Source organism: Stegostoma tigrinum, chromosome 12 (genome assembly GCF_030684315.1).
Source record: "Stegostoma tigrinum isolate sSteTig4 chromosome 12, sSteTig4.hap1, whole genome shotgun sequence".
Classification (NCBI taxonomy): Eukaryota; Metazoa; Chordata; class Chondrichthyes; order Orectolobiformes; family Stegostomatidae; genus Stegostoma; species Stegostoma tigrinum.
Window position 1 is genome coordinate 24,584,079 of NC_081365.1, and position 25,645 is coordinate 24,609,723.

General features: G+C 40.7%; 1 protein-coding gene across 1 annotated transcript; it reads left to right on the forward strand.

Moving 5' to 3' along the window:
- Positions 1–25,645, forward strand: cpox (coproporphyrinogen oxidase). Its single transcript, XM_048541451.2, has 7 exons — positions 1–737; positions 4,152–4,295; positions 5,961–6,071; positions 10,189–10,330; positions 14,365–14,583; positions 22,175–22,279; positions 24,179–25,645. The coding sequence occupies exons 1-7, from the start codon at positions 224–226 to the stop codon at positions 24,264–24,266; spliced, it is 1,323 nt and encodes a 440-aa protein (XP_048397408.1). The 5' UTR covers positions 1–223; the 3' UTR covers positions 24,267–25,645.

Sequence of the window (25,645 nt, forward strand, 5' to 3'; positions counted from 1 at the left end):
TCGGAGAACCCCGCCCCTCTGGGATAGATACTTTCCCAAACGACTAGTTCCGAGATGTTATTAGGCACCATCTCCGGAGTTGGTGGCTGTTGAAATCGGTCTCCTAGCTCAGAGGTCTTTGTCACAGGGAGTAACATTCGGAAGGCCGCGCGTGGCTATTTATAAAAGTGCCCGTGGATTGGAACGTTGTGTCGCCCAGTGGAGCGTGTGCCGTATTGTAACCATGTCCCAGCTGATCGCGCTGGGTCGCTGCGTAAGCTGCGCCCGGTCTGCCCTCGCCCCCGTTGCAGCGCACCAGCGAGCCGGCTCCTTGCTCGTTGCCGGCGGAGCCGCCGCAAGCCGGCGCCTTTGCGGCGTGCGTTGGCTCAGCCGGCACGGCGTTCGGAAGATCGGCCTGGGAGATGCTTTTTGCACGGGCCTCCTGGTCGGCGGCGCCGTGCTGATCGGGGTCACCGCCGCCGACGTTGGGCTCACCCGCCGGCGGGCCGTGATGGCAGCGGAACGCTGGCACGGCAGTGTCGAGCGGGATCAGCAGGCGCGCGATGAACTGTTGCGAAAATGCAAACACTTCATGTCGGATCCGGTGACCGACATCGACCAGTTGCTGGAAAATAAGGAGGGCGTGAGGACTAAGATGGAGTTGCTGATATTGGATGTTCAGGCTGATGTTTGCAAAGCCTTAGCTGAAGTTGACGGCGGTCAGCCCTTCAAAGTCGACCGATGGTACCGTAAGGAAGGTAAATATTTCCGAATGCTTGTCTACGTGCAAATGCTCGTGCTTCTTGAGTGGAGGAAGTTATTGCGAAGTACCAGCTGTCAGTGAAATTGAAGTTATGATATGAAGAAATTGCTCTGTTGTCAAATGTATGTTCAGCTTTTCAGGGCAGCGACAAGGGTCAGATATGTTGAGTTAATTTCATTTTTTTTTTAAACATTACCTTTCAGATTACAATTGATTTAATCTGGTGGAAGGGAGACCCCATGTCATTAAGTTGTTTGCTGCACTTGTCTTTTTTAACATCGTAGATCACAATTTCGAAATAGACTTTCAATGAACGTGAATGTAAACACGACGAGAGCTGACAATTACAAATAGTACCTGGGCAAGATGCTGGAAATCGGAAACGAGAGCAGAAAATTTCTGTTTTTACTTCCAAAGTACTTAAGTAGCTGCAAAACATTTTTGGAACTTTTAGATTGTGAAAGACAAGTTTTTCTTTGCCTCGGCGTTGCCCAGGGAATCTGAGCTAACGGACATGACAATATACCGGGAAATCAAAAGAAATGTCAAGAAATTAAGACAGAAAAGTCGGCGATAACTGATAAATGAATCCGGTTTGGAGAGGATCGAATCCCTGGTCCGGGGGAATTGCGCATGTATATACATTAAAAAAGAGGCTAGAAAAATATGTCAGTATTACAATAATTATACATATTATGTATCAAAAGGAGGAGTCTAAGGTGATCCTTCTATTTAATGTGGGAGACAGTAAGAATGAATCTGGTTAGCCTGCCAGTGGTAGGTGGAAAAATGAAATTTGTTGCTCCAGGAAGTAACAGAAAACAGATCTCATAATATTTTCAACTTTTAGAAGTAGTCAGCAAAGATTTTGAAATGGGGAATTCTGGCTTGACTGAATTTATTGCATTCTTCGAGGAAGTAACAGGGTGAATCAAGGAATGCAGTAGACTCAGTGCATTCTGATTTTTGGAAAGGGTTTTACTGTGAGACTGTGAGTAAGGTTGGAACATTTTGAGGAATAACAACTCGTCTTTTGATTAGATAGTTGAGAACCTTTTGGACTAACATTAAGTTAAACAAGTTCAGATTTTTTTTCTGTGCCACCATTTTATTTCATTTTCTCTGCATGTGTTGACTTTAATCTCATTTTTCTTTGCTGTCAGATAGCAGAATCAATTTTTCTATCATTCACAACCATTCTGGACCTATCTCAGGTTTCTTAACTTGTTCCCATCAATACTTTTTTGTAATTTGTTTTCTTTGCTTTCTACCTTTTCTTCAACTCCTTTTGACCCCCCCTCCCCCCGCTCTCCCCATTTTGCAATAAAATTTGTAACTTTCAATTAGCTAAGATGAAAGTTCATGGTTCTCTGCTTCCCTCAACACAGATATTGCCAGATCTGCGGAGCATTTCCAGCATTTTCTGTTTGTACTTTGGGACATTTGGAGTTGGGGCCAGGTAACAGAATAGATAGCACGAAGGCTACGAAATGGAAAGCAGGGAGTTGGTGATTTAATTTCTGTGCCGTAGTGGAAAAAGTGGAAGGCAGCTGTTCAAAGGTCAGTTTTGAGACCATTGTTGTTCATCACTACATAAATGATGTTGAATAGGAACTCAGAATTACCATATCAATGTGTGCAAATAGCAAAGTAGAGGAAATATGGTAATAGGGGGAATGATTGCAACAAAACACAAGAATTAATTAATAAACATGGAGGAAAAATATGGGTAATTGGTAAATATATTTTAGTACAAGTAAATGTGTGGTGGTGTATTTTGTTAAGCTGCCTTAGGAAGCTGGAAAATAGGAATCAATGGGAGCAGAGACATCAGAGCTGCAAGTAGTTCTCATGTTAATTCGACCATAAAAAAGCTAACAAAATGTTGGACTTGATTTATATTGGAATAGAACTGAAAAACAAGTCAGGGCTTTAAAATTGGTCAAATAGCACATGGGGTCCTGTGCAGAGTTCTGGTCTACATTATGATGAAATTGCTGCAGAGGCACTGGGAAAATGTAAGAAAGTTTCACATGGATGATCCTATTCCAGAGAATGCAAACTTGCTGGGAGAGATCCAAGTGGTTGGCACCATTTTCTCTAGAATGTAGTAATATAACGGGATAGAAATTTTTATGATTATGAAAATGTTTGTTAGGATAGATGTTTAAAAAAGGCTTTGAGGGTGGTGACCGAAATAAGGGGTCATATATGCAAGCTAGTAAGTAATAAATTTAATGGTTAAAGAAGATTATTTTGAATTCCTAGAGTGTTGGAATATGCAACGCATTGCCACAATGAGTAGTTCAGAAGAACAGCATAGATACTATACATTTAAGGAAGAAAAGGAGTTGTAATTTATGTTGATAGGGTGAGAATATGTTCATTTGGAGCCACTTTGTATATTTTTATAATTCCTTTTAAGTTGAATTAGTTGACCTCATCTAATCAAACAATTCTGCCAGTCCAAGAATGTAACAACTCAGGGTGTCTTCTGCTTTCTAGTTTTCATATCAAACCTAATTTTTAAGCAGTTGGAGAATGATAGGCTAACAAGTACCGTCAGAACTTTCAAAGTTACCATGACTTTCGCCAGTTAATTAGAACTCTGTACGGAAATAAAAGAAAGCAGCAAAACTAGATGCAGTGGATATTATATGTAATAAGTTTCAAAAATCACTTGATAAGGTACCTGAAAGAGACTTGTGATGAGCATAATGGATCATGGAACTAAGGAGAAATTGGCTTCAAGGCTAAAGAGTTGTTTGCAGAGTTAAATGTAAAGGTCAGCATGAAGGGAAGTTTCCCAGAATGGTAAATTAGTGATGTTCCACACAGCAATCTATATGTACATCAGAAATAATCTGGATTTGGAAATTAACATCAACATTTTCTGATTGCACCTATTTGGAGAGTGTACCAAATTGTTCAAGTTAACAGTACGAGCTAAAAAAGATAAGATGCCTATAGAGAGCAAATGTGCGAATGATTTTAGACATAGAGCCCTTGCTAGAAGTATAGACCCTATACCTGAAATGTTGACATCTTTACTCTGTACCACTGCCATTGAATCCACATCCTTCACCTTGCACTGTACTCCAACTTAGGCCCAATGGGGGCTCTGTATGGTTGTAGTAGAACTCCCTGTCCTTTATTTTCTATTCCTATAATTTTAAAATGGTTACTGTCAACTCTTTTCCTCGTCCTACTCCACTGTAATTTGGTAGAGCAGGTCTGCACTTTTTTTTTCCCCCACAGTTCGTTTAAAGGAAAACAAAACTTGCAAAGGTGAGCACAAAACAATTCAAGGTGTGCTTGACTGATTGCTTCTATAAGTAATTTCCTCTCTAATTAGGCAAAGCTGGTCTTTTTTTTGATTGATATTTGAATTGTACACTTATTATTTCAGGTGGCGGTGGTGTAAGCTGTGTACTTCAAGATGGCAAAGTGTTTGAGAAAGCTGGGGTGAATGTTTCTGTTGTATTTGGTAACCTTTCAGAGGAAGCTGCTAAGCAGATGAGAAGCAGAGGGAAGTCGTTGAAATCTAAAGACGGTAAGGGAGGAATTGCTGACTTGAAATCTGCCTGATTTATAATTTCCAAAATTTCCTTTCTCATTATATTATGGAACATTTTGTCCTTGTTTCTCTAATGTTCAAACTAGTTTGTGCTCGCTCTCATTGAGCTCTTGCACTTTTCTGAATGATTCGTCTTCGCTCTCAGTCACACCAGTTCTTTGTGTTTGCTTCTATTTTTTCCCTGTACATCAATCTACACCAACTGGAAAAGTTGAAAAACGTTGTTCAATTTCATCATCCCAAAAACATAAACTGAAAATAGTGTAAAGTAGTCTTGAATAAAAATTTGTTATCAAAACTGCTTTCATGTGTTTTGAATAAATTACATTCTATTTTATTACCTCAGATTTCAAGATTTTTATTTGCATTTTGAGTGACATACCATTAATAAGTTTGGTTTTCTTTGTAAACAGATACCCAGTAATTCAGCTCAGATTTTGACCATTTTAGTGGAGCAATTTGTTTTTGACTGTGTGAATGAAAATAACCATGATGCGTTCCCAAAACCCCACAGCAGGAGATCTGATGGGTCCTCAAGAATATTATCCACGCAATTTCATTGTGGCCTAAACTTTGTCTGCACATGGCCATGGACAGGATTTTCCATGTTCATAGGAGTTAAGCTTTTTATCCACTTATGGACTTGTACATTGTTTGTATGTGAGCTTGGACTTTAGGACCCCAGACTGCGAGTTTGGTCCTAACGTTTAAGTTTTTAAACCAGTGTTCTGCAGCCAAGTGGATCTAGGTAAAAGTAGATTTAAATCTGACAATGTGAAAAGAGGTTTAGAGCAGCTATTCATTATTTCTCATCAGTTTGAACTCAGGCATTGATAAAATTGTGTGCTTTGCGTTCACCTCTTTCAGTCACATTGAGCAAGTAGGAAGGCAGTGCCTCTGAACAGATGCTGAATTAATTGTTCCTGTTTCTCACTAAACTCAAAGCCAGTATTCCCCCAAAAAATTTCAAGATTTACATCCTGTAGGTCATTTAGCCTTTTGAGATAGTTTGACTTGTGATGAATGTTATTTCGTGCTTTTCTTAATGCTATCTTTCCCCACCACAACCATCTCCTTATTTATAGTCCTTTTTGTTTTTTTTTCACTCTCTCTTTCCTGTTCTTTGTCTTTTCCCTCCTTCCTTTGAGTGTTTTTAAGATGATATATTTAAATTGAAGTACTGGGTTTGTCTAGCACTCCCATTTCAATGCCAGAATGATAATAGGAATGGTTTGGCAGCTGAGGAGGAGGAAACCACTTTAAAGGTTGTTGATCAATTGTTATCTGTCAGTTGCAAAATGCTGCCAGTTTTTCTGATCATGATCACCTTATGTTAACTGTGCAGGCTGCCAGTGGGATTTTCCTATCACTGGCCTACGCATGTTCTTATAAGTGAAGTAGGTCCATTGACATGTCACACACAACTTTCAAACAATTTACACTGTGCAAACCATTCTACAGTTTAAACAAGAATAATTTTGCTGTTCCCAGATCTGCTTCTAGTTTAAGGGGTTCTGTAATATAAAGGATCCCTTCTTAGACTCAGTCTTAACTTTACTGCAGGTTATGAAACAACCCTTATAGGAAAACTATAAATGTCGCCCTGTCATTTCTAAGTGTGGTGTGTTATTTTGGATGCAGGGCAGCTACCTTTCTGTGCCATGGGAGTGAGTTCTGTGATCCATCCCAAGAATCCTCACATTCCAACCATCCATTTCAACTATAGATACTTTGAAATTGAAGAAGCAGATGGTAAGTGTCCATTTTTAAATATTTTATACATCCCCGATTAAGTTACTACTTATGCTCTACCACATCCAGTCATGAATGGTGGTGGACAATTAGCCAACTCACTGGAGGAGGAGGCTGCACAAATATCCCCATCCTCAATGATGGAACAGCCCAGCACGCTAGTGTGAAGATAAGGCTGAAGCATTTGTACCAATTTTCAGCCAGAAGTGCCGAGTGGATGATCCATATCAGCCTTTTCCAGTGGCCCTCAGCATCACAGATGCTGCTAGTGTCCACCCAGTTTGGGTCACTCCACATGACAAGAAGCAGATGGAGACACTGGATTCTGCAAAGGCAATAGTTCTGAAGATTTGTGCTCCAGAACTTGCTACTCCCCTTAGCCAAACTGTTTCAATACAGTTACGATGTTGGCATCTGTCCAACAACGTGGAGAATTTCCCTGTTATGTTCTGTATACAGAAAGTACTGTTGCACTCAGGTACACGTGACAATAAAGTCTAATCTAATCTAATCTCAACCCGGGCAATTATTGCCCCATCAGTTTACTCTCGTGTATCTGGACATCAACAAAGAGATGGAAGGTGTCATCAACAGTGTTGTTAAGCAGTACCTGCTTGACAATAACCTGCTCAGTGATGCCCACTTTGAGTTCTGCCAGGGCCACTTGGTTCCTGACCTCATTACAGCCTTGATTCAAACATGGACAAAAGAGCTGAATTCCAGAGGTGGGGCAAGAGTGTTAGCCCTTGACATCATGGCCACAATCGACTGTGTGTGGCAGCGAGGAACCCGAGCAAAATTTGAATCAGTGGGTATCAAGGCCAAACTCTCCACTGGTGGGAGTCACAACTGGCACATAGGAAGATAGTTGGGTTTGTTGGAAGTCAGTCATTTCAGCTCCAGGACATCTCTACAGGAGTTCGTCAGGGTAGTGTCCTAGGCCCGAACATCTTCAGCTCCTTCATCAATGACCTTACCTCCATCATAAGATCAGAAGTGGGATGTTGGCTGATGATTACATATTATTCAATGCTGTTTGCAACATCTCCAATACTGAGGCAGTCCATGTTCAAATGCAACAAGATCTGGACCACATCCAGGCTTGAGATTGGCAAGCAACATTCACATTACACAAAATCCAGGCAATGACCATCTCAAATAAGAGACCATCTAATCATCACCAGTTTGTCATTAAATGGTTTTACCATCTTGGGGATCACCATTGTCCAGAAACTCAACTGGACTCGCCTTATGAATAGTATCAGAGATAATGGGAACTGCAGATGCTGGAGATTCCAAGATAATAAAATGTGAGGCTGGATGAACACAGCAGGCCAAGCAGCATCTCAGGAGCACAAAAGCTGACGTTTCGGGCCTAGACCCTTCATCAGAGAGCCTCTCTGATGAAGGGTCTAGGCCCGAAACGTCAGCTTTTGTGCTCCTAAGATGCTGCTTGGCCTGCTGTGTTCGTCCAGCCTCACATTTTATTATCTTCGCCTTATGAATACATTGGCTATAAGAGCTGGTCAGAGGCTAGGAATGTTGTGGCGAGATACTCAACTCCTGACTTGCTAAAGTCTGCCCACCATCTACAAGTCAGAAGTCAGGAGTGTGATGGAGTTCTCCCCACTTGCAAGAAACTTGACACCATCCAGGATAAAGCAGTCTAGCACCATATTCACAAGCACCCACTCTGTCCACCACCGACACTCAATAGCAGCAGTGTGCGCAATTTACAAAATGCACTGCAGAAATTCACCAAAGATCCTCAGACAGCACTTTCCAAACCCACGACTATTTCCATCTAGAAGGACAAGGGCATCAGACACATGGGAACACCACCACCTGCAAGTGCCCTTCGAAGCCATTCACCATCCTGACTTGGAGCTATATTGCTATTCCTTCTCTGTCGCTGGGTCAAAATTGTGGAATTCCCGACCTAAGGGCATTGTACTTGCAGCACGTGGACCGCAGCGGTTCAAGAAGGCAGCTCACCACTACTTTCTGAAGCGCAACGAGAGACAGGCAATTAACACTGGCCAGTCAGTGATGCCCATGACCCATGAGGGAATTAACAAAAAAGTAGGCATTCAGTGATATGGTTCTGTCAATTTTGTATCAAAGCATTGCATTTGTGGCTGTAGATTAGGGCAATAATAGCAAGATGTGAAACATAGTGTTATAAAGTGGAGGTTGACCCCCCCCACCCCCCCCCACCACCCCCATGCTCTGAATAATTAAACCTAAACACCCAGAGGGGCTTGCTTTGCCCCATAATCTGTTAAAAGAAGTGTGAAAAGTGGTATAACCTGCCTCTCACCCCCCAAGCTGTTATAAAGTCGTGGTTAAATGAAATAAACTCTATAATCAACAAGTAACAATTTATTTATCTAACTGTAACAATGATCAAAATTAACTGAAGAAGACAGAATTCTAATGGTATGTTCTTCCAATAAATACAAGTCCCTCTTATATAAACCAAAATTTAAGTTGTACGTTTTTTAATCTCGAAATTATAGTCAGGTTACGTCTTCCGGAATATTCTTTGTCTTCTCCGTTGAATCCTTTCATCAGGAATATTAACTAAGAGTACTGCGGTACTTTTACTTAGATGATGCTTTCTCCGAGAGCTGAGAGAGTGATCTCTTAGCAGATGGCAGTTTGCTGTCTGACTTTGCAAATGCCCCCATCTTTTATAACCTTGATGACCTATCAGTTTCTTACAATAGGATTGGTCCTATGTTGTCTGAGCAATCAGATTTAAATTTAATTGGTTTTTAGTGTTGAGGTGTCTGGTTTAAATTAATTGTTTAAATCAAAACTTGTTGTCTTGATAGCAAAGCAAAATTGTGGTTTGGCTGCTAACCATCCAGACTTTTGATGCAGATGTTACAATTCAGGTGCTCTGCACCTGCAAACCCACAAGCTGCCCACAGACACATTTTTTTAAAATCGCCAAGTCAAGAAAAAGCACATCACATTTGAAAGGGACCATGCCCTGCATTTCCCCTCTAACATTTTATAAGCATCAATATTTTACAAACACCCAAATTCTAATTTTCTGCCTTCCAATCCATGAGTACACTACCCGACTTCACAACAATAGGGGGCAGAATTTAATGAGGATGTCAGGGGACCAGTATCCACTACTACAGATCCCCCAAGAATCCTGTAGGAGTTAAACCTCTAATTGGCAATGGAATCCTGCTGATAAGGCTTCTGGCTGCACAGGGGACATCTAACTGCAGGGCATCCATTCCTCAGACTGAAATACTGTCCCTGTGAGCACCAGGGAGAGGATGGTGGCAGCAAATACTTCCCATAGTTTATTGCTCAAGATCTTTCATAAGTACAACCCTGAGCGTTTTTAGAAACATAGAAAATGGGTGCAGGAGTAGACCATTTGGCTCTTTGAGTCTGCACCACTTGTTGGGACAGTTGCATCCCAAATGTCTCCATATGTATGTGAAGATCAGCAAAGCACAGAACAATATTACATATTCTATACCTGGGAACAAGGAAAAATATGGTTTGGCTCTAAAATAGTTCAGATCATGCATTGTCTGTCAGGCGGGCAGATCTATCCAGTACGTTATCCCTGTCCATGGGGTTAAAATAACCATCACCTCTTCACTTTCATGTCAGAAGCTAACTTTTAGTTCTATGTGAATTTTGAGACTGCTGTGCCGTTCGATGAGATTGGATTGTGACGTCAACTTTACTTTCCTGTCCATTTCCTATAACTTAGATTCAGCCTTAATTATTTTCAATGACCCTGTCCTCATTGCTTTGATTGTCACCTGCAACCCAGTCCAACAACAGTGCTGCAGTGTTCTCCTCTGCAGAGTGTATAACGTGGGCTTAATTTTAATCTTCCGAACAGGGAGGTGGACATATTGCACCTTCTGTCATGAAATGACTGGCGACTTGATGTCGCATATTCACCAGATTCCAGTCTCTGTTTTCTGAGGCCGTCTGTTGTGGATCTCAACCCTTTGATCTTTTATCTTAGTGGTACAAAGCTTACCTCAGAGTCAAAACAATCTTTTATGAATTGAATAAAGTTGTAAATATAAAATAAGCTTCTGTTGTTTAGTTAAGCATTCTTCTTTAATAGGTCAAAAATCATGGTGGTTTGGTGGGGGCACAGACCTTACCCCTACATACCTGAATAAAGATGATGCTATCCATTTTCACAAGACCCTCAAGGAGGCCTGCGACAAACACGATAAAAGCTATTATCCAACTTTTAAAAAATGGTGAGTTGAATGGAATGCAGAAGCTATTTTAATCATTTTGTTTTCAACCGATTTTTTTTTTGGATCTCATTCAAATTCATTAAAAATATCTAACTGCTAATGTGCAAAGTTGTCAAGAAGTGCAGTGAGTTTATATGCATAATTAATCAAAACCTATGCAAAATTGCCCTTGTGGAAGAGAGTACAGTTGGTTCATGCACTTGCGAGATCAGCCTCAGACCTGATTTTCACCTCCCTCCCCCAACTAATTGACAGGACTCGTTGGATTGTGCAGTCCTTTACAGAAGAAAGGTGATTCCTATTATAGGGCTCTGCAGGTGGTTTCGTTTAAAAAGGCTTGAAAGACAGAAAGTCATAGAATCCTTACAGTATGGGAGCAGGCCATTCACTCCATCAAATCCACACTAGCCCTGTGAAGAACATCCCACCTTTTTGGCCATGCTAAATTGCCTGTAGTGTTCAGGGATGTGTAAATTAGGTGGGTTATAATGGGATGGGTCTGGGTGGGATGCTTTGAGGTTCGCTGTGGATTTGATGGGCCAAAGGGCCTGTTTCCATGCTGTAGGGATTCATGATTCATGATTCGGACCTGCGCCACCCCTGTAACTCTGCGTTTCCCATGGTCAATCCATCTTGCCTGTGCATCCCTGGACACCATGGGCAATTTAGCTTAGTCAGTCCACCTGGCCTGCACAACTTTGAACTGTGGGAAGAAACCCCCACAGACAAGGAGAATGTGCAAACTCCACACAGTCACCCAAGGGTGGAGTTGAACCTGGGTCCCTGGTGCTGTGAGGCAGCAGTGCTAACCATTATGCCACACCAGTGGGACATACCAACAAACTGGTTGTTTCTACCAGCGCTAAGGGTGGAAGAATTTAAAAAAAGACAGGAGAAAAAACCGGGTGGTAAAAGTAAGGGAAAATAGAAACCCATTGTGGAGGGATAAAAAGGTGCTGCAGTTATTTGGTTCAGATCGAAGTGCCTGAAGGTGTGTGTTTAATTGACAGCTTTTTGATCTTAGGACAGATGTTTAAATTTTCTTTGACATGGTCATTTTATGTTTCAAATTGAGTCGTTCCCTTTAAAGTTGCAAAGTAAAGGTTGGGGGAGGGGTAAATGGAAAAATGTTCATTTTGCATGTCTCGCAGCACTTGCAGTAAAATTGCAATCAGATTTACAAGTCAATAATCGAGCATTGGTAGTTTTACTTTTTTCTACCATTCTATTTAGGCTACTGGCTTCTGAATATTTTCACTTTGTTTCCTAAAAGCGCTGCTGTTTTTCTATGATTGCACACTGGGGAAGGTTTGGTTAGCCTTTCAGCTGAAAGTTGCAGCCGGACTCATTGATAAGAGTCAGTTGAATGACTGATCATTTTTGTGACTTGTAAGATTATTGTAAGAACTTCGTATGTGAAGCCAGATCACAATGACTTTGGACTGAGGAGTTCTTATCAAGGGTACACAACGGGATTATCGTGCAATTCCTGGCATTTTTGTCAAGTACTTGTATTTTTGTGTGGGTGGGTTCGCTCAGTTCAAACCTGGCTTATAATCAGAGGTGACAAGTCTGTTAGGTGATTTCTTGTGCACCCCATTGTTTTCAAAACCTGGAGAGTAATCCAGAGTCAAAATTTTTAGATTGTGTAACCCAACTGGAAAAGTTGATGAGTTTCATACTGCTAAATCTCTGTTCTCTACAACGTTTTCTCCGTATTCTATTGTCATTACTGACAGCTGCAGGGAAATGCATAATGAATGTTGGGGAATTCCATGCAAATAAAACGGACCTATTACCCAATGCACCATTTTCTACAATTTTCATTTTTGCAGCAGTGTTTCCTCCCCTTTTGTGTAAGAAAGCCATCCAGGACTGCTAGCTGTTAAGGTGATAGTGGAAAGCAATTTAAGAGCCTACCATAACTACTTGCCACTGATTGTTACAATTGCCATAATAACTGCCTTTATGCAATTTGCTGTTGATTGATATTTTTGTCCCAAACTGTTTTAGGGGAGATTGTAGTAGATTTCCCATTGGAAACCTCTGTGTATCTTTTATTTTGACTCAGCGGAATAACAGTAAAAGTGGGTTGAGGGTCTGGTGAGTCAGCACCAGGAATATGTGGACTGCTGTTATATTAAGATAGGCAGAAATACACAGGTTGGCAAATTATATTTTTTGAAAACTATGATTTTGAAGTCTCTTAATTTTGCAGTTATCTAACCATAAGATATAGCAGCAGAATTAGGCCATTCAGCCCATCAAGTCTGTACCACTGTTTGATTGTGGTTGTTCTGTTTCTCTCCATTCCTCTGTCTTCTCTCCATAACTGTTGATCCCTGTAGTAATCAAGAACCTATCTATCTCTGTCTCAATGACTTGGTCACCGTAGCCTTCCGCAGCGACAAGTTCCATTCATTCATTACCTTTTGGTTGATGAAATTCTGCCTTATCTCAGTTCTAAAGGGTCACCCTTTTATTTGAGGCTTTGCCCTCTGATCAGCAGAGATATCATTTTCATGTCACTCTTCTCTAGGCCTGTCACTATTCTGTAGGTTTCAATTGGTTCTCCCTCCTGTTTCTGAACTGCAGTTAGTACAGATACCAGGGTCATCTGGCGTTCCTCATGACAAAACCTTAATTTCCAGGGTCATTGTCGTGAACCGCCTCTGGACCCCCTCCAAGGCCAGTACATCCTCCCTTAGATACGGGGCCCAAAACTGCTTACAATATTACAAATGCGGCCTGACCAGAGCCTTGTACAGCCTTAGCAGGACCATCTCTGTTCTTGTATTCTTGCCCTCTTGAAATAAATTTTAACATTGCATTTGTCACCTTAATTGCCAACTGAACCTGAGTGTTAACCTTAAAAGAATCCTGAACCAGGACTCCTGAGTCCTTCTGTGCTTCAGATTCGTGAAGCCTTTCCCCATGTGGAAAATAGTCTGTCTCCTTTCTTCCTAACAAATTGTATATTCTTATACTTTTCCACATTGTATTTCATCCACCACAAGTTGGTCCACTCTCGCAGCCTGTTCACGTCCTTCTGCAGTCTCACCGCTTCCTAACTGCTACCTGTCTCTCCATCTCTCTTTTTGTGTCATCCACAAACTTGACAATGTCGATCCACTTTTAACAAAATACAACCTTTAATTTTTATAACATTAATATATGTACAGTTGTTTCAGTGCTATAAATATAAAGTATGCCTAGTCAATAAGGAATTTAGGAGTAATTACATTACATGTAAATTGGAACACACTATTATGTGAAATGGTAGAGGCAAGCTCAATAAGTTTGTGAGGGAGTAAGGATCAGGCTGACATGAGTAATGTGTGAAGATACTGTGGAGCATTGTTCTGTTTGGATAGGAAAGGCAGTTTATCTGTGATACTGTTCTGTATAATTATCATTTAACCAAGAAGCAGGTTATGTTTAAGTCCACTTCCCACCATCTCACCTTCCTTTTGTAGCTGTATATGAGAGATTGTAGGACAAGGCTTCCCAAAGTATCCGGTTCATGAGCTGAAATTTTGGGATCCCCTGCTGTAAGACAGAAATGGCACTGTGGAGCATTGGCTAAATTGTAACAGGCCCTCGTTCTCATGTCCTGCTGTCATATTCTTCCTTAGTTTTGTCCAAGGGATTACATCAACTTTCAGGCTTCAGTATGACGTCATAGTATGAAAACGTTTGGAAACATTTTGGTTTGACCCGTCTGCAAATAGATGTCTTCAGATTTCGCGCTGCCAATGATGAAATGTTTTTTAGTTCTGTACTTGGGGCAAGTGTGTACCAGGGACAAGGATAGAAATTGTGACCAAACACCATGCACATACTTACCACCCCCTCCACCCCTGAAATCTCGATTTTGTTGCCAGACCTTAAACACTTCAGAGTTAATACAATCATCAGATTCTAATCTAAAGAGATGTTGTGACGTTCTTGAGCTAGGAAGGAAAATTAGAAATTTACATTAATGCACATTTTAACATTTTATTGAAATGTTCTTTCCATTCTCCCTGATCAAGGTGTGATGATTATTTTGTCATCAAACATCGTGGGGAGCGTAGAGGAGTGGGAGGCATATTTTTTGATGACTTGGATTCACCCTCAGCAGAAGAGCTGTTCAAATTTGTCCGTAGCTGTGCTAAGGCGGTGGTTCCTTGCTATGTTCCTATTGTGCGGAAGCATCTACATGATTCATATACAGCAGAAGAAAAAGCTTGGCAGCAACTTCGGAGAGGCAGGTAAGTTGAAAGATCATTTTCTTTTGGATTTCAATCTCCAGAAACCAATTGGATGTTCACCTCATGCTAATTTGAGAACTAATTTATTCCCCACACGTACGCAGGAAGATAAAAATAAATATTAAAATTATCCTTCCAAATTCTGTATCTTTCACAGCTGTAGAGAACCATTGTCTAAGCAATTAGTCCGTTAAAAAAATGGAAATGTTGTGAATATATGTTTTAAGTTCCGTTGATAATTGTTTCATTAGTGTCTTTAGTGACAAGCCCACAGTCACCAATCATTCTTCTGATTTTGATTTTGTTGTCACACGTACTCCAGCACAAAAGTACAAGAGTCTGGTGAAAAATGTATAATGTCACTACAGAAGGTACCATCTTAGCTACAAGTACCAAGGTACAGAATTTTAAGAACAAAGTAGATGTCTCTGATTGTGTTTTTGGGATCCTTAAGGGGGAGGGGGAGAGCCCCAAGTCGTAGTCCACATTGGCACCAACGACATAGGTAGGAAGAGAGATGGGGATTTAAGGCAGAAATTCGGGGAGCTAGGATGGAAGCTGAGAGCTAGGACGAACAGAGTTGTTGTCTCTGGTTTGTTGCCCGTGCCACGTGCTAGTGAGGCGAGGAATAGGGCGAGCGATGAGTTGAACACGTGGCTAGAGGGATGGTGCAGGAGGGAGGGTTTTGGATTCTTGGATAATTGGGGCTCTTTCTGGGGTAGGTGGGACCTCTACAAGCAAGATGGTCTTCCTCTAAACCAGAGGGGTACCGATGTCCGGGGGGGGGGGGGGGGAATTTGCTAAGGCTATTCGGGTGGGTTTAAACTAATTCAGCAGGGGGATGGGCACCAAAATTGTAGTTCGACTACAGAAAAGGTTGAGAGTAGGGTGGTCCGAAATAAAGTTTCAGGGAAGCAAGTTGGCACGGGCAAGCAAGAAGTTGGTTTGAAGTGTGTCCACTTCAATGCCAGGAGCATCCAGAATAAGGTGGGTGAACTTGCAGCATGGGTTGGTACCTGGGACTTCGATGTTGTGGCCATTTCGGAGACATGGATAGAGCAGGGACAGGAATGGTTGTTGCAGGTTCCGGGATTTAGATGCTTCAGTAAGAACAGAGAAGATGGGTAAAAGGTGCGGAGGTGTGGCATTGTTGGTCAAGGACAGTATTACAGTTGCAGAGAGGATGTTTGGGGACTCGTCAACTGAGGTAGTACGGGCTGATGTTAGAAACAGAAAAGGAGGTCACCCTGTTGGGAGTTTTCTATAGGCCTCCGAATAGTTCCAGAGATGTAGAGGAAAAGATGGCAAAGATGATTCTCGATAGGAGTGAGAGAGACAGGGTAGTTGTCATGGGGGACTTCAACTTTCCAAATATTGACTGGGAACACTATAGTTCGAGTACGATAGATGGGTCAGTTTTTGTCCAGTGTGTGCAGGAGGGCTTCCTGACACAGTATGTCGATAGGCCAACAAGGGGCGAAGGGTCCCACCTACCCCAGAAAGAGCCCCAATATCCAAAAATCCAAAACCCTCCCTCCTGCACCATCCCTCTAGCCACGTGTACTGGGTAGTGAGCCTGGCCAGGTGTTAGATTTGGAAGTAGGTGAGCACTTTGGTGATAGCGATCACAATTCTGTTATGTTTACTTTAGTGATGGAAAGGGATAGATGTATACTACTGGGCAAGAGTTATAGCTGGGGGAAAGGCAATTACGATGAGATTAGGCAAGATTTAGGGAGCATACGATGGGGAAGGAAACTGCAGGGGATGGGCACTTTAGAAATATGGAGCTTATTCAAGGAAAAGCTCCTGTGTGTCCCAGATAAGTATGTACCTGTCAGGCAGGGAGGAAGCTGTAGAGTGCGGGAGCCGTGGTTAACGAAGGAGGTGGAATATCTGGTCAAGAGGAAGAAGAAGGCTTATGTTAGGATGAGATGTGACGGCTCAGTTAGAGCACTTGAGGGCTACAAGGTAGCCAGGAAAGACCTAAAGAGAGAGCTCAGAGCCAGGAGGAGACATGAGAAGTTGTTGGCAGATAGGATCAGGGTAAACCCTAAGGCTTTCTATAGGTATTTAAGGAATAAAAGAATGACGAAAGTAAGATTAGGCCCAATTAAGGATAGTAGTGTTAAGTTGTGTGTGGAGTCAGATGAGATAGGAGAAGTGCTAAATGAATATTTTTCAACAGTATTCACTCCTAGAAAACGACAATTTTGTCGAGGAGAATACTGAGATACAGACTACTAGACTAGGTGGGATTGAGGTTCACAAGTAAGAGGTATTAGAAATCCTACAGAAGGTGAAGATAGATAAGTCCCCTGGGCCGGATGGGATTTATCCTCTGATCCTCTGGGAAGCCAGGGAGGAGATTGCCGAGCCTTCGGCATTGATCTTTAACTCGTCATTGTCTACAGGAATAGTGCCAGATGACTGGAGGATAGCAAATGTGGTTCCCCTGTTCAAGAAGGGGAGTAGAGACAGCCCTGGTAATTATACACCAGTGAGCCTTACCTCAGTTGTTGGTAAAGTGTTGGAAAAGGTTATAAGGGATAGAATTTATAATCATCTGGAAAAGAATAAATTGATTAGGGATAGTCAGCACGGTTTTGTGAAGGGAAGGTCATGCCTCACAAACCTTTATTGAGTTCTTTGAGAAGGTGACCAAACAGGTAGATGAGAGTAAACTGGTTGATGTGGTGTATATGGATTTCAGCAAGGTGTTCGATAAGGTTCCCCACAATAGGCTATTATACAAAATGCGGAGGAATGGAATTGTGGGAGATATAGCAGTTTGGATCGGAAATTGGCTTGCTGAAAGAAGACAGAGGGTGGTAGTTGATGGGAAATGTTCATCCTGGAGACCAGTTACTAGTCGTGTACCGCAAGGGTCGGTGTTGGGTCCACTGCTGTTTGTCATTTTTATAAATGACCTGGATGAGGGCGTAGAAGGATGGGTTAGTAAATTTGCAGACGACACAAAGGTCGGTGGAGTTGTGGATAGTGACGAAGGATGCTGTAAGTTGCAGAGAGACATTGATAAGCTGCAGAGCTGGGCTGAGAGGTGGCAATTGAAGTTTAATGCAGACAAGTGTGAGGTGATGCACTTTGGTAGGAGTAACCAGAAGGCAAAGTACAGGGCTAATGGTAAGATTCTTAGTAGTGTAGATGAGCAGAGAGATCTCAGTGTCCATGTACACAGATCCTTGAAAGTTGCCACCCAGGTTGACAGGCATACAGTGTTTTAGCTTTTATTAATAGAGGGATCGAGTTCTGGAACCAAGAGGTTATGGTGAAGCTGTACAAAACTCTGGTGCGGCCGCATTTGGAGTATTGTGTACAGTTCTGGTCACCGCATTATAAGAAGGATGTGGAAGCTTTGGAAAGGGTGCAGAGGAGATTTACTAGGATGTTGCCTGGTATGGAGGGAAGGTCTTACGAGGAAAGGCTGAGGGACTTGAGACTGTTTTCATTAGAGAGAAGGAGGTTGAGAGGTGACTTAATTGAAACATATAAAATAATCACAGGGTTAGGATAGGTGTAAATATAATCAGGAAATATAAATATAGTATAATATAAATGTAAATATAATCCACAACTATAATCAGGTGGATAGGGAGAGCCTTTTTCCTAGGATGGTGACGGCGAGCACGAGGGGCCATAGCTTTTAAATTTTCGTTTCTTTACTCACAGTAGTAAGGGAATGAATGCTTTGCCTGCAACGGTAGTAGATTCGCCAACTTTAGGTACATTTAAGTTGTCATTGGATAAGCATATGGACGTACATGGAATAGTGTAGGTTAGATGGGCTTGAGATCGGTATGACAGGTCGGCACAACATTGAGGGCCGAAGGGCCTGTACTATGCTGTAATGTTCTATGTTTCAGAAGGAAAGAACAAAATTAAAAGCTAAACACTGCACTAAATATAATATAGTGTAAAACAGGCAAAATAAGGTTAAAAGTTACACATTGCAGATCTTAAGTAGAAAATAAAGAAATGAAGCTGAAATTTCAAACATCATGAAATGGTGAGGCCACACCAGGCCTTGAGACCACCACGTGAGACTACTGAGAGATCACAATGCCGTCTTTTAACAGGGAAATTAAGCCTCGTACTTTCTATGTGAAACTAACTCCTCATGCAATGCAGGGCATATTCCATCAAACGTTGATTCTATGCAAGGAAGCTGATAGGTAATATTAAATTACACATTCAAGTCCAAATCCAGATAGAAAAAAAGAAGGCCTTTTAGAAATGAGAACCATTAATGTTTATTTTAATCCCTGGGTCTGAAGGTAGAGCAGAAGGAAGCAAGGTTAAAATAGAGTTAGCAGTTTCTTCATCCGCGCCAAACTCCTCTTCATCCCATGTCAACTTCGCAACTAAGTTCACAACAAACGACTACACCTCACAGTTGCGAACGATTTCAACTCCCAGGACGACATGTCCATCCTGGGCCCCTGCATTGCCACAATGATGCCACCCGAAAGCTGCAGGAACAGCATCTCATCTTTCGCTTGGGAACCCTGCGGCCCAAGGGTACCCATGTGCACTTTACAAGCTTAAAAACTCCCTTCCCCCGACCACATCTCAAAACCAGCCCAGCTAGTCCCCACCTACCTAACCATTCCTCCCACCTCAAGCCCCCTCCCCTACCCACTAACCTCATCCTGCCTCCTTGACGTGTCCGTCCTCCCTGGACTGACCCACCCCCTCCCTACTCCCCACCTACATTCATCTTCACTGGCTCCATCCCTGCCTCTTTGACCTGTCTGTCTCCTCTCACCCTATCTTCTCCTTTTATCCATCTTCTATCCGCCTCCCCCTCTCTCCCTATTTATTTCAGAACCCCCTTCCCCTTCCCCATTTCTGAAGAAGGGTCTTGACCCAAAACGTCAGCTCTCCTGCTCCTCTGATGCTGCTTGGCCTGCTGTGTTCATCCAGCTCTACACCTTGTTACCTCAGATTCTCCAGCATCTGCAGTTCCTACTATCTCATATCAACTTTGTCAGGTTTCAGAAGAGAATGAAAATGCTTGCTATAGGGAACCAAGAGGCATGTCAAATATGCAGAGTGAGGTTCTACTCTATAATTAGAACCTCCATGTTTTTTTTTTAAACGTGAGGCAGATCCCCAGCCTTAAGCATTTTCCACTTTGATTCTTCTCCAGGAAGGCAGACACTTGCCCAAAGTTCGCCACAAGTGATGTTTTACAAGAGAGGTATTGGCACAGTTGTATTGCACATTGTCATATAATGTTTGGCCAAACAAATGTGGCACTGCCAATGTCTTCAACTCCATTCTTCTAATAGGCACCATCACATTGACATTTTAGTTTAATTCTCATGTTGTTAATTTTTATTTTTATAGCTATCTGTTTGAACATGCACTTTTTTTAGTTACCTTATTTCTTATTTCAGCTTACTGAACAGAGCAATCATTTTGTGTAGTGTCCAGCATTGTAGCCAGAATTCCAAGTCTTTCAGTCATGCTTGTAACACTTTCCCAGAGTTCCTACCTCCTCAGTCAGCGAGCCTGCCACTGCAGCCCTGTTTCTGCAAACCAGGCAGTTTCCATGGGATCGATGCTATGTCTTGACAGCTCCCTCACAAACCAAAACATGTTAAATGTTACCAAAATGCATTCGAACATAGTAGCTTGTCGCGTCTTCTAGAATACTTGACAGAATGTATAACATGAGAAATAGCATTCCACTAATTATATATTGCCCCCTATCATTTTAAAGAATCTCATGAGAATACGCATTGCTTCTGGATGTGAAGAGGATGTCCTGTTTGTGACTTCATGCATCTCCTTCATAAAGAAGTAGTGCATCAATCCTGGAAGTTGGTGGCAATTAGGGTTACTTCAGTGTAAACAACCAACAGGACATGAAAACATTGGTCTCTCTCAACTCGCTTTGTGGCAAGAATCAAATTGGTCCAAGTATGTGGTACGTGAGGGAATGCTGTACTGTCAGAGGGACTATCTTTCACATGAGATGCTATGTGTCTAGTCTCTGGTTGATATAGAAGATTCAACAGCAGTGTTTTAGACAAGTGCCGGAGTGTTATCCCCAATTTCATAGCTAATACTTAGCATTCACTGCCATCAGATTACCTGGTCGTTATCACGTTGCTGTTGACAGGACCTTTGTGTGCAAATTATCTGTCATATTTCCCGCATTGGAAAAGTAACTACACCTTCAAAATGTACTTAGTGGGGACAGAGCTTTGAGATATCTGGTTGTGATGGAATTGTGATGTTATAAGAATATAAGTTGTGTTTTAAAAGGAACAGCCTGTATGTATCATACGATTGCTGCTTGGCAGCTTAGAGAGAACATTGAATAAAACAAAGAACTGCAGATGCTGGAGATCTGAATCAGAAACAGAAATTGCTGGAGAACCTCAGCAGGTCTGGCAGCATCTCTGGAGAGAAATCAGAGTTAACCTTTTGAGTCCAGTGACTTTGTCAGAATTCAAAAGGGTAACTCTGTTTTCTTCCCACAAATGCTGCCCAACCTGCTGAGTTTCTCCAGCAATTTCTGTTTTTGTTAGAGGGGATATTGCTGGACACTGTTGCAAAGGACAGATCTTAAAGAAGCTGCAAAGGCAACGCTATCCAACAATAAGACATTATGTAGTTAGCTAAAAATTGACTATTAACCTTGGTTGAAAAGCAATTTATTGTAGACCATGGTCAAGTTGGATTGTGACAATGTATTCTGTGGTACATAATGCTCCTTTCTATCCTTCGTCTGTTTTCCTTCATAGTACTTTGCAGATTATCAAGGGTTATGGGGAGAAAGCAGGAGAATGGGATTGAGGAACTTTATCAGCCATGATTGAATGGCGGATCAGACTCGGTGGGCCGAATGGCCTAATTTCTGTTCCCTTGTGTCTTATTGTACAGTTTTTTCTATCTTGTGCACAATTGGTCTATTATATTCAGTCCTAAAGGGAAAGATACAGCAAGGTCCAGTAGGTGGCACTATTTGTCAATTGTTTGGGCAGTGTTTTTCTTGGTGCTACTTTCCAAGATCCACACTGTTTGAATTTACTTAACTCATAACTTGGAACTCTAATAATAGGTTAAGTAGTTTCAACTCCTAGCCTTATCCATCAGCAGTGAAAGCAGAGAGGAAGCAAGAGGTGCACAAAAGATCAAACTAATGCTAGTTTATTTACAGCATGTTACTTATAAATTTACAATGCACTATCTAACAGCATGCAGTTTAAATTTGTGCAGAAAGGTAATGCTGGCTTTGTTTTGCTGCAATATGGCATTACTTTGATGTGCAAAAGCAAAACACTTTTTAGAAATTGAAAAATCTGAAATTAAAACAAAATGCTGGAAATATTCAACAGATTAGATATCATCTACGGACAGAAAGAAAGTTAATGTTTTCAGTCAGGAATCCCTCATTTGAAACTTTAAATCTGTTTTTCTCTCTCTGCTGATGCTGCCAGACCTGCTGAGTATTTCCCGTATTTTCTGATCCCATGACCATAATGTAAACATACTAGCTACTCTGCCATCTGAGCTAACATTGTTAGCTCCTTTTTACTACTAATGGTTTCTCTTTCAGATATGTAGAGTTCAATCTAGTTTATGATCGAGGAACAAAGTTTGGTCTTGCAACTCCGGGATCTAGGATAGAAAGCATTCTGATGTCTCTCCCACTGACTGCCAGGTGAGGGGTCAACGCAGATAATCTCACTTTCACCATTACCTGTCAATTTACCTTTTTGGTTTTATGCCGAAATATGGTGACATCAAATAAGCTAAGTGGTTTGAGTGAGATTGATGGATTAAGTGAAGTTGTACAGTTTTAATTAATCATATTAGCATAATGTGTATTCTCAAATCTTTAAATATTTTGAATTATTAGCAAAGATATGAAAACAACGTATGCCAAGGTTGCTGCTATTCCCTACAGTGTAACCCTTATTCTTATTTTATAGGCTGAAATCGAAAGATGATCTTAATATTTCTAACTCTGAAATCCCATGTTTCAAAATGCATCTATAATATATTCCAAATGGGATTTGTCACTGAAAAATATACCTTCCTTTGCTAACAATGCCACATAGTCCCTCTCTTTCTCCTTAGTACTTTCCCTAATGTCTTCTTTGCATTGATGTCTTCTCGGTTATCTAATGGCTAACTAGTGTTCTCTAGCTTTGCTGAGATGACAATAAGGTACTATTTTTGTCAATGCAGAGGCTGTGATAAAGAACATCTCCAATGGATAATGTATTTCAAAGTTCAGAGTAAGCAGCAATTGAATTTTGATGTAAAACGTGAGTTAGGTGATGAAAGTTTGAAATTCGAGAAAGAGGACAAGAAACGAGAGAGACAAACCCAGAACATCAGAAGAACATATTAATGTGAATGAATGATTTGTTGTCGCATATATCTTATAATGAGAAGAACAATAAAGTACAATGAAAAGCTTTTTCAGTTTCACCACAACCTGGTGCCATTTTGAATAATTTAAGAGCAAAGGGAAAAAAAATAAAGATAAAGATAACAGTGTGGAACAGCAGGAGGGTCCCAAACTGAAATGTCAACTTTTCTGCTCCTCTGGTGCTGCCTGGCCTGCTGTTTTCCTCCAGCTCCACACTGTCATCTCTGACTCCAGAATCTGCAGTTATTACTATCTTTAAAGAAAGATAAAGATTTCTCATGTCTTGATTTCACCTGTAAGCCACCATCGATACAGAAAGATTCCGTCACAATCTAGGAATATGAAATTTGTCACTTTTTTTAGCAATATTGGTTTAAAAATTGCTGTTGAAAGAAGTATTTAAGTTCAAATCTACAGGACTTTCAGATAAAGCTGTGCAAAATTTGATAATGTGCAACTTCATCATTATCTGCACAAAAGCAGGCTGTCACTCTCTGGCTTTCCACACAAATGATTAAGTGGTGTGATTTTTTTTTTGCACAAACATTCTTGTAGCTCATATAGTATATTACAAAACTGCTAAAGAAAGTCATTTCAGAAAATGCAACAAAATAAATCACAAATGATGTGAAATTCTGCACTTGAACAATAAGTATGGCATAAATTCACCAATGAAATTGTTGTTTGAAGTTTACATAATCCTTTTAACACTGTAGAAGTGTTAATTATTGTCAGATAATGCCGCGCACTGGAAATATTTTTATTACAAAAGTGAAATCAAATCTGGTGCTAATTGCTTTCTAACTTGTCTTTTTTGTTTTCCTTTTTCAGTCTTTTACTTCTGACTTAATCACCTTTTATATCCCATCCATTAATTTTTCTTTAATGTACCTGATTTGGCAATCATTTCATCCATTTCCTTGTTCATACTCAATGCAGTCAATTTCATGATCCTTCAATCTGATTGTTAAATGGGCACATCTGCAGGAGTGTTTCTACCTCTCATGTTCAGTGTCTTGCCATGTGGAATGACATTGACTGACTAGTTATATGAATTCTAGACTGTGAATGATTGCTGGTTCAAACTTACCTGTATACACTGAAGGCACAAAGTTTGATAATATTGCTGAGATTCTTTTCAGTATTAGGTTTGAACTTCATTCATGTTTGCTTTGTTCTCAGATGGGAATACATGCATAATCCAGCCAAGGGCACAAGAGAGGCAGAAATTATGGAGGTATTGAGAAATCCCAAAGACTGGGTCCATTAATTCAGATAAACAAGACTGCCCTATGTTTAACCTAAAAGCAGAAGATTATTCATTTTCGTTTGTAAAATATTATAAAATGAAGTTATGCACAACATTTGAGCTTAACACAGTGACTATATTTTTTTTTCTGTTGTATCAAGATAATGTGTTCGAACTGTTTCCAGCAATATTGGATCACTTTTTTAAACCGCATACACAATTGAGCTCTGTATAAGTTAGTGTTATCTTTTGGTTAACTACCTTTCAACTGCCATTGGAGTTGTACAAAACTAGTTTTTAATGACACAGTAAGCAACGAATAAACAATAGATTTTGAGCTGTTTTCACTGAACGGGTAAGGAAAGTCATAGCGTAGCCCGTCATTAACAACCATTGATTGTGGTGTACATTCTGCCTTAACGCAGACTTCAGTCACAATCAAGCATGCCACCCAAATAGGAATCTTTTATATATTGTATGTTTTCTGTCTTTTTTTTTAAAAGCATGTGAATTACTTTTTTATAACAATAACATGAAGGTCAGTTTTTGACTAAAATGCTAATGTGTTCTTCAGAGAATGTGTTTCCTTTACGTATAGATGTGAATTCTTTTTTTCCCAGCAACTTTAGAGCTACGGTTTGTATTTATAAAAATTAGCAATTGTAAAGGAGCAAGTGAAATATTTATTTTCAGTATATGATAAATGGAGATTTGAAGTTTTCATATTCTGGAATGAGTGAAATAAAATCACACTAGAACTTGAAAGTGCCATCATTTCAGAAACATCGTCGTGTGTACTTTTTTTCAACTTTGGATTTATTGACGTATTGACTGCTATGTTACTGAAATATCAATTATTTCACTGTTTGTAATAACTTTTGCTACTTGGATATCAAGCTGTGTTACTCACTGAATGTAATAAACTTTTTGTCTTTCTAGTTTCTTCCTTTTTTGAGTCTTGTGATTTCATCAGTCTTGTGAAACTTTGTTTTGCAAATAACCTGCTATTATACATGATCGGATTCAACGCTTAAATTGTAAAAGCTCAGCGGGTCCGGCAGCATCTTTGGGGAGAAATCAGAGTTAACGTTTTAGGTCGAGGTGACCCTTCCTCAGAACAGAAAGGGTCACTTGACCTGAAATGTTAACTCTGATTTCTCCCCCCAGATGCTGCCAGACCAGCTGAGCTTTTTCAGCAACTTCTGGTTTTTGTTACTGATTTACAGCATTCACAGTTCTTTTGGTTTTTATTTAGGCTTAAATTATTAGCCTAAGATCATTACTTGTGCAGGTTTGTTCTGCTTTCGTATGTTTGGTTATATATTTTTTTTTCTGATCTTTCTTGCCCTGGATATTATGGAAGACTAATATTTTGTCCATCTGAAGTGGTCAATAAAACA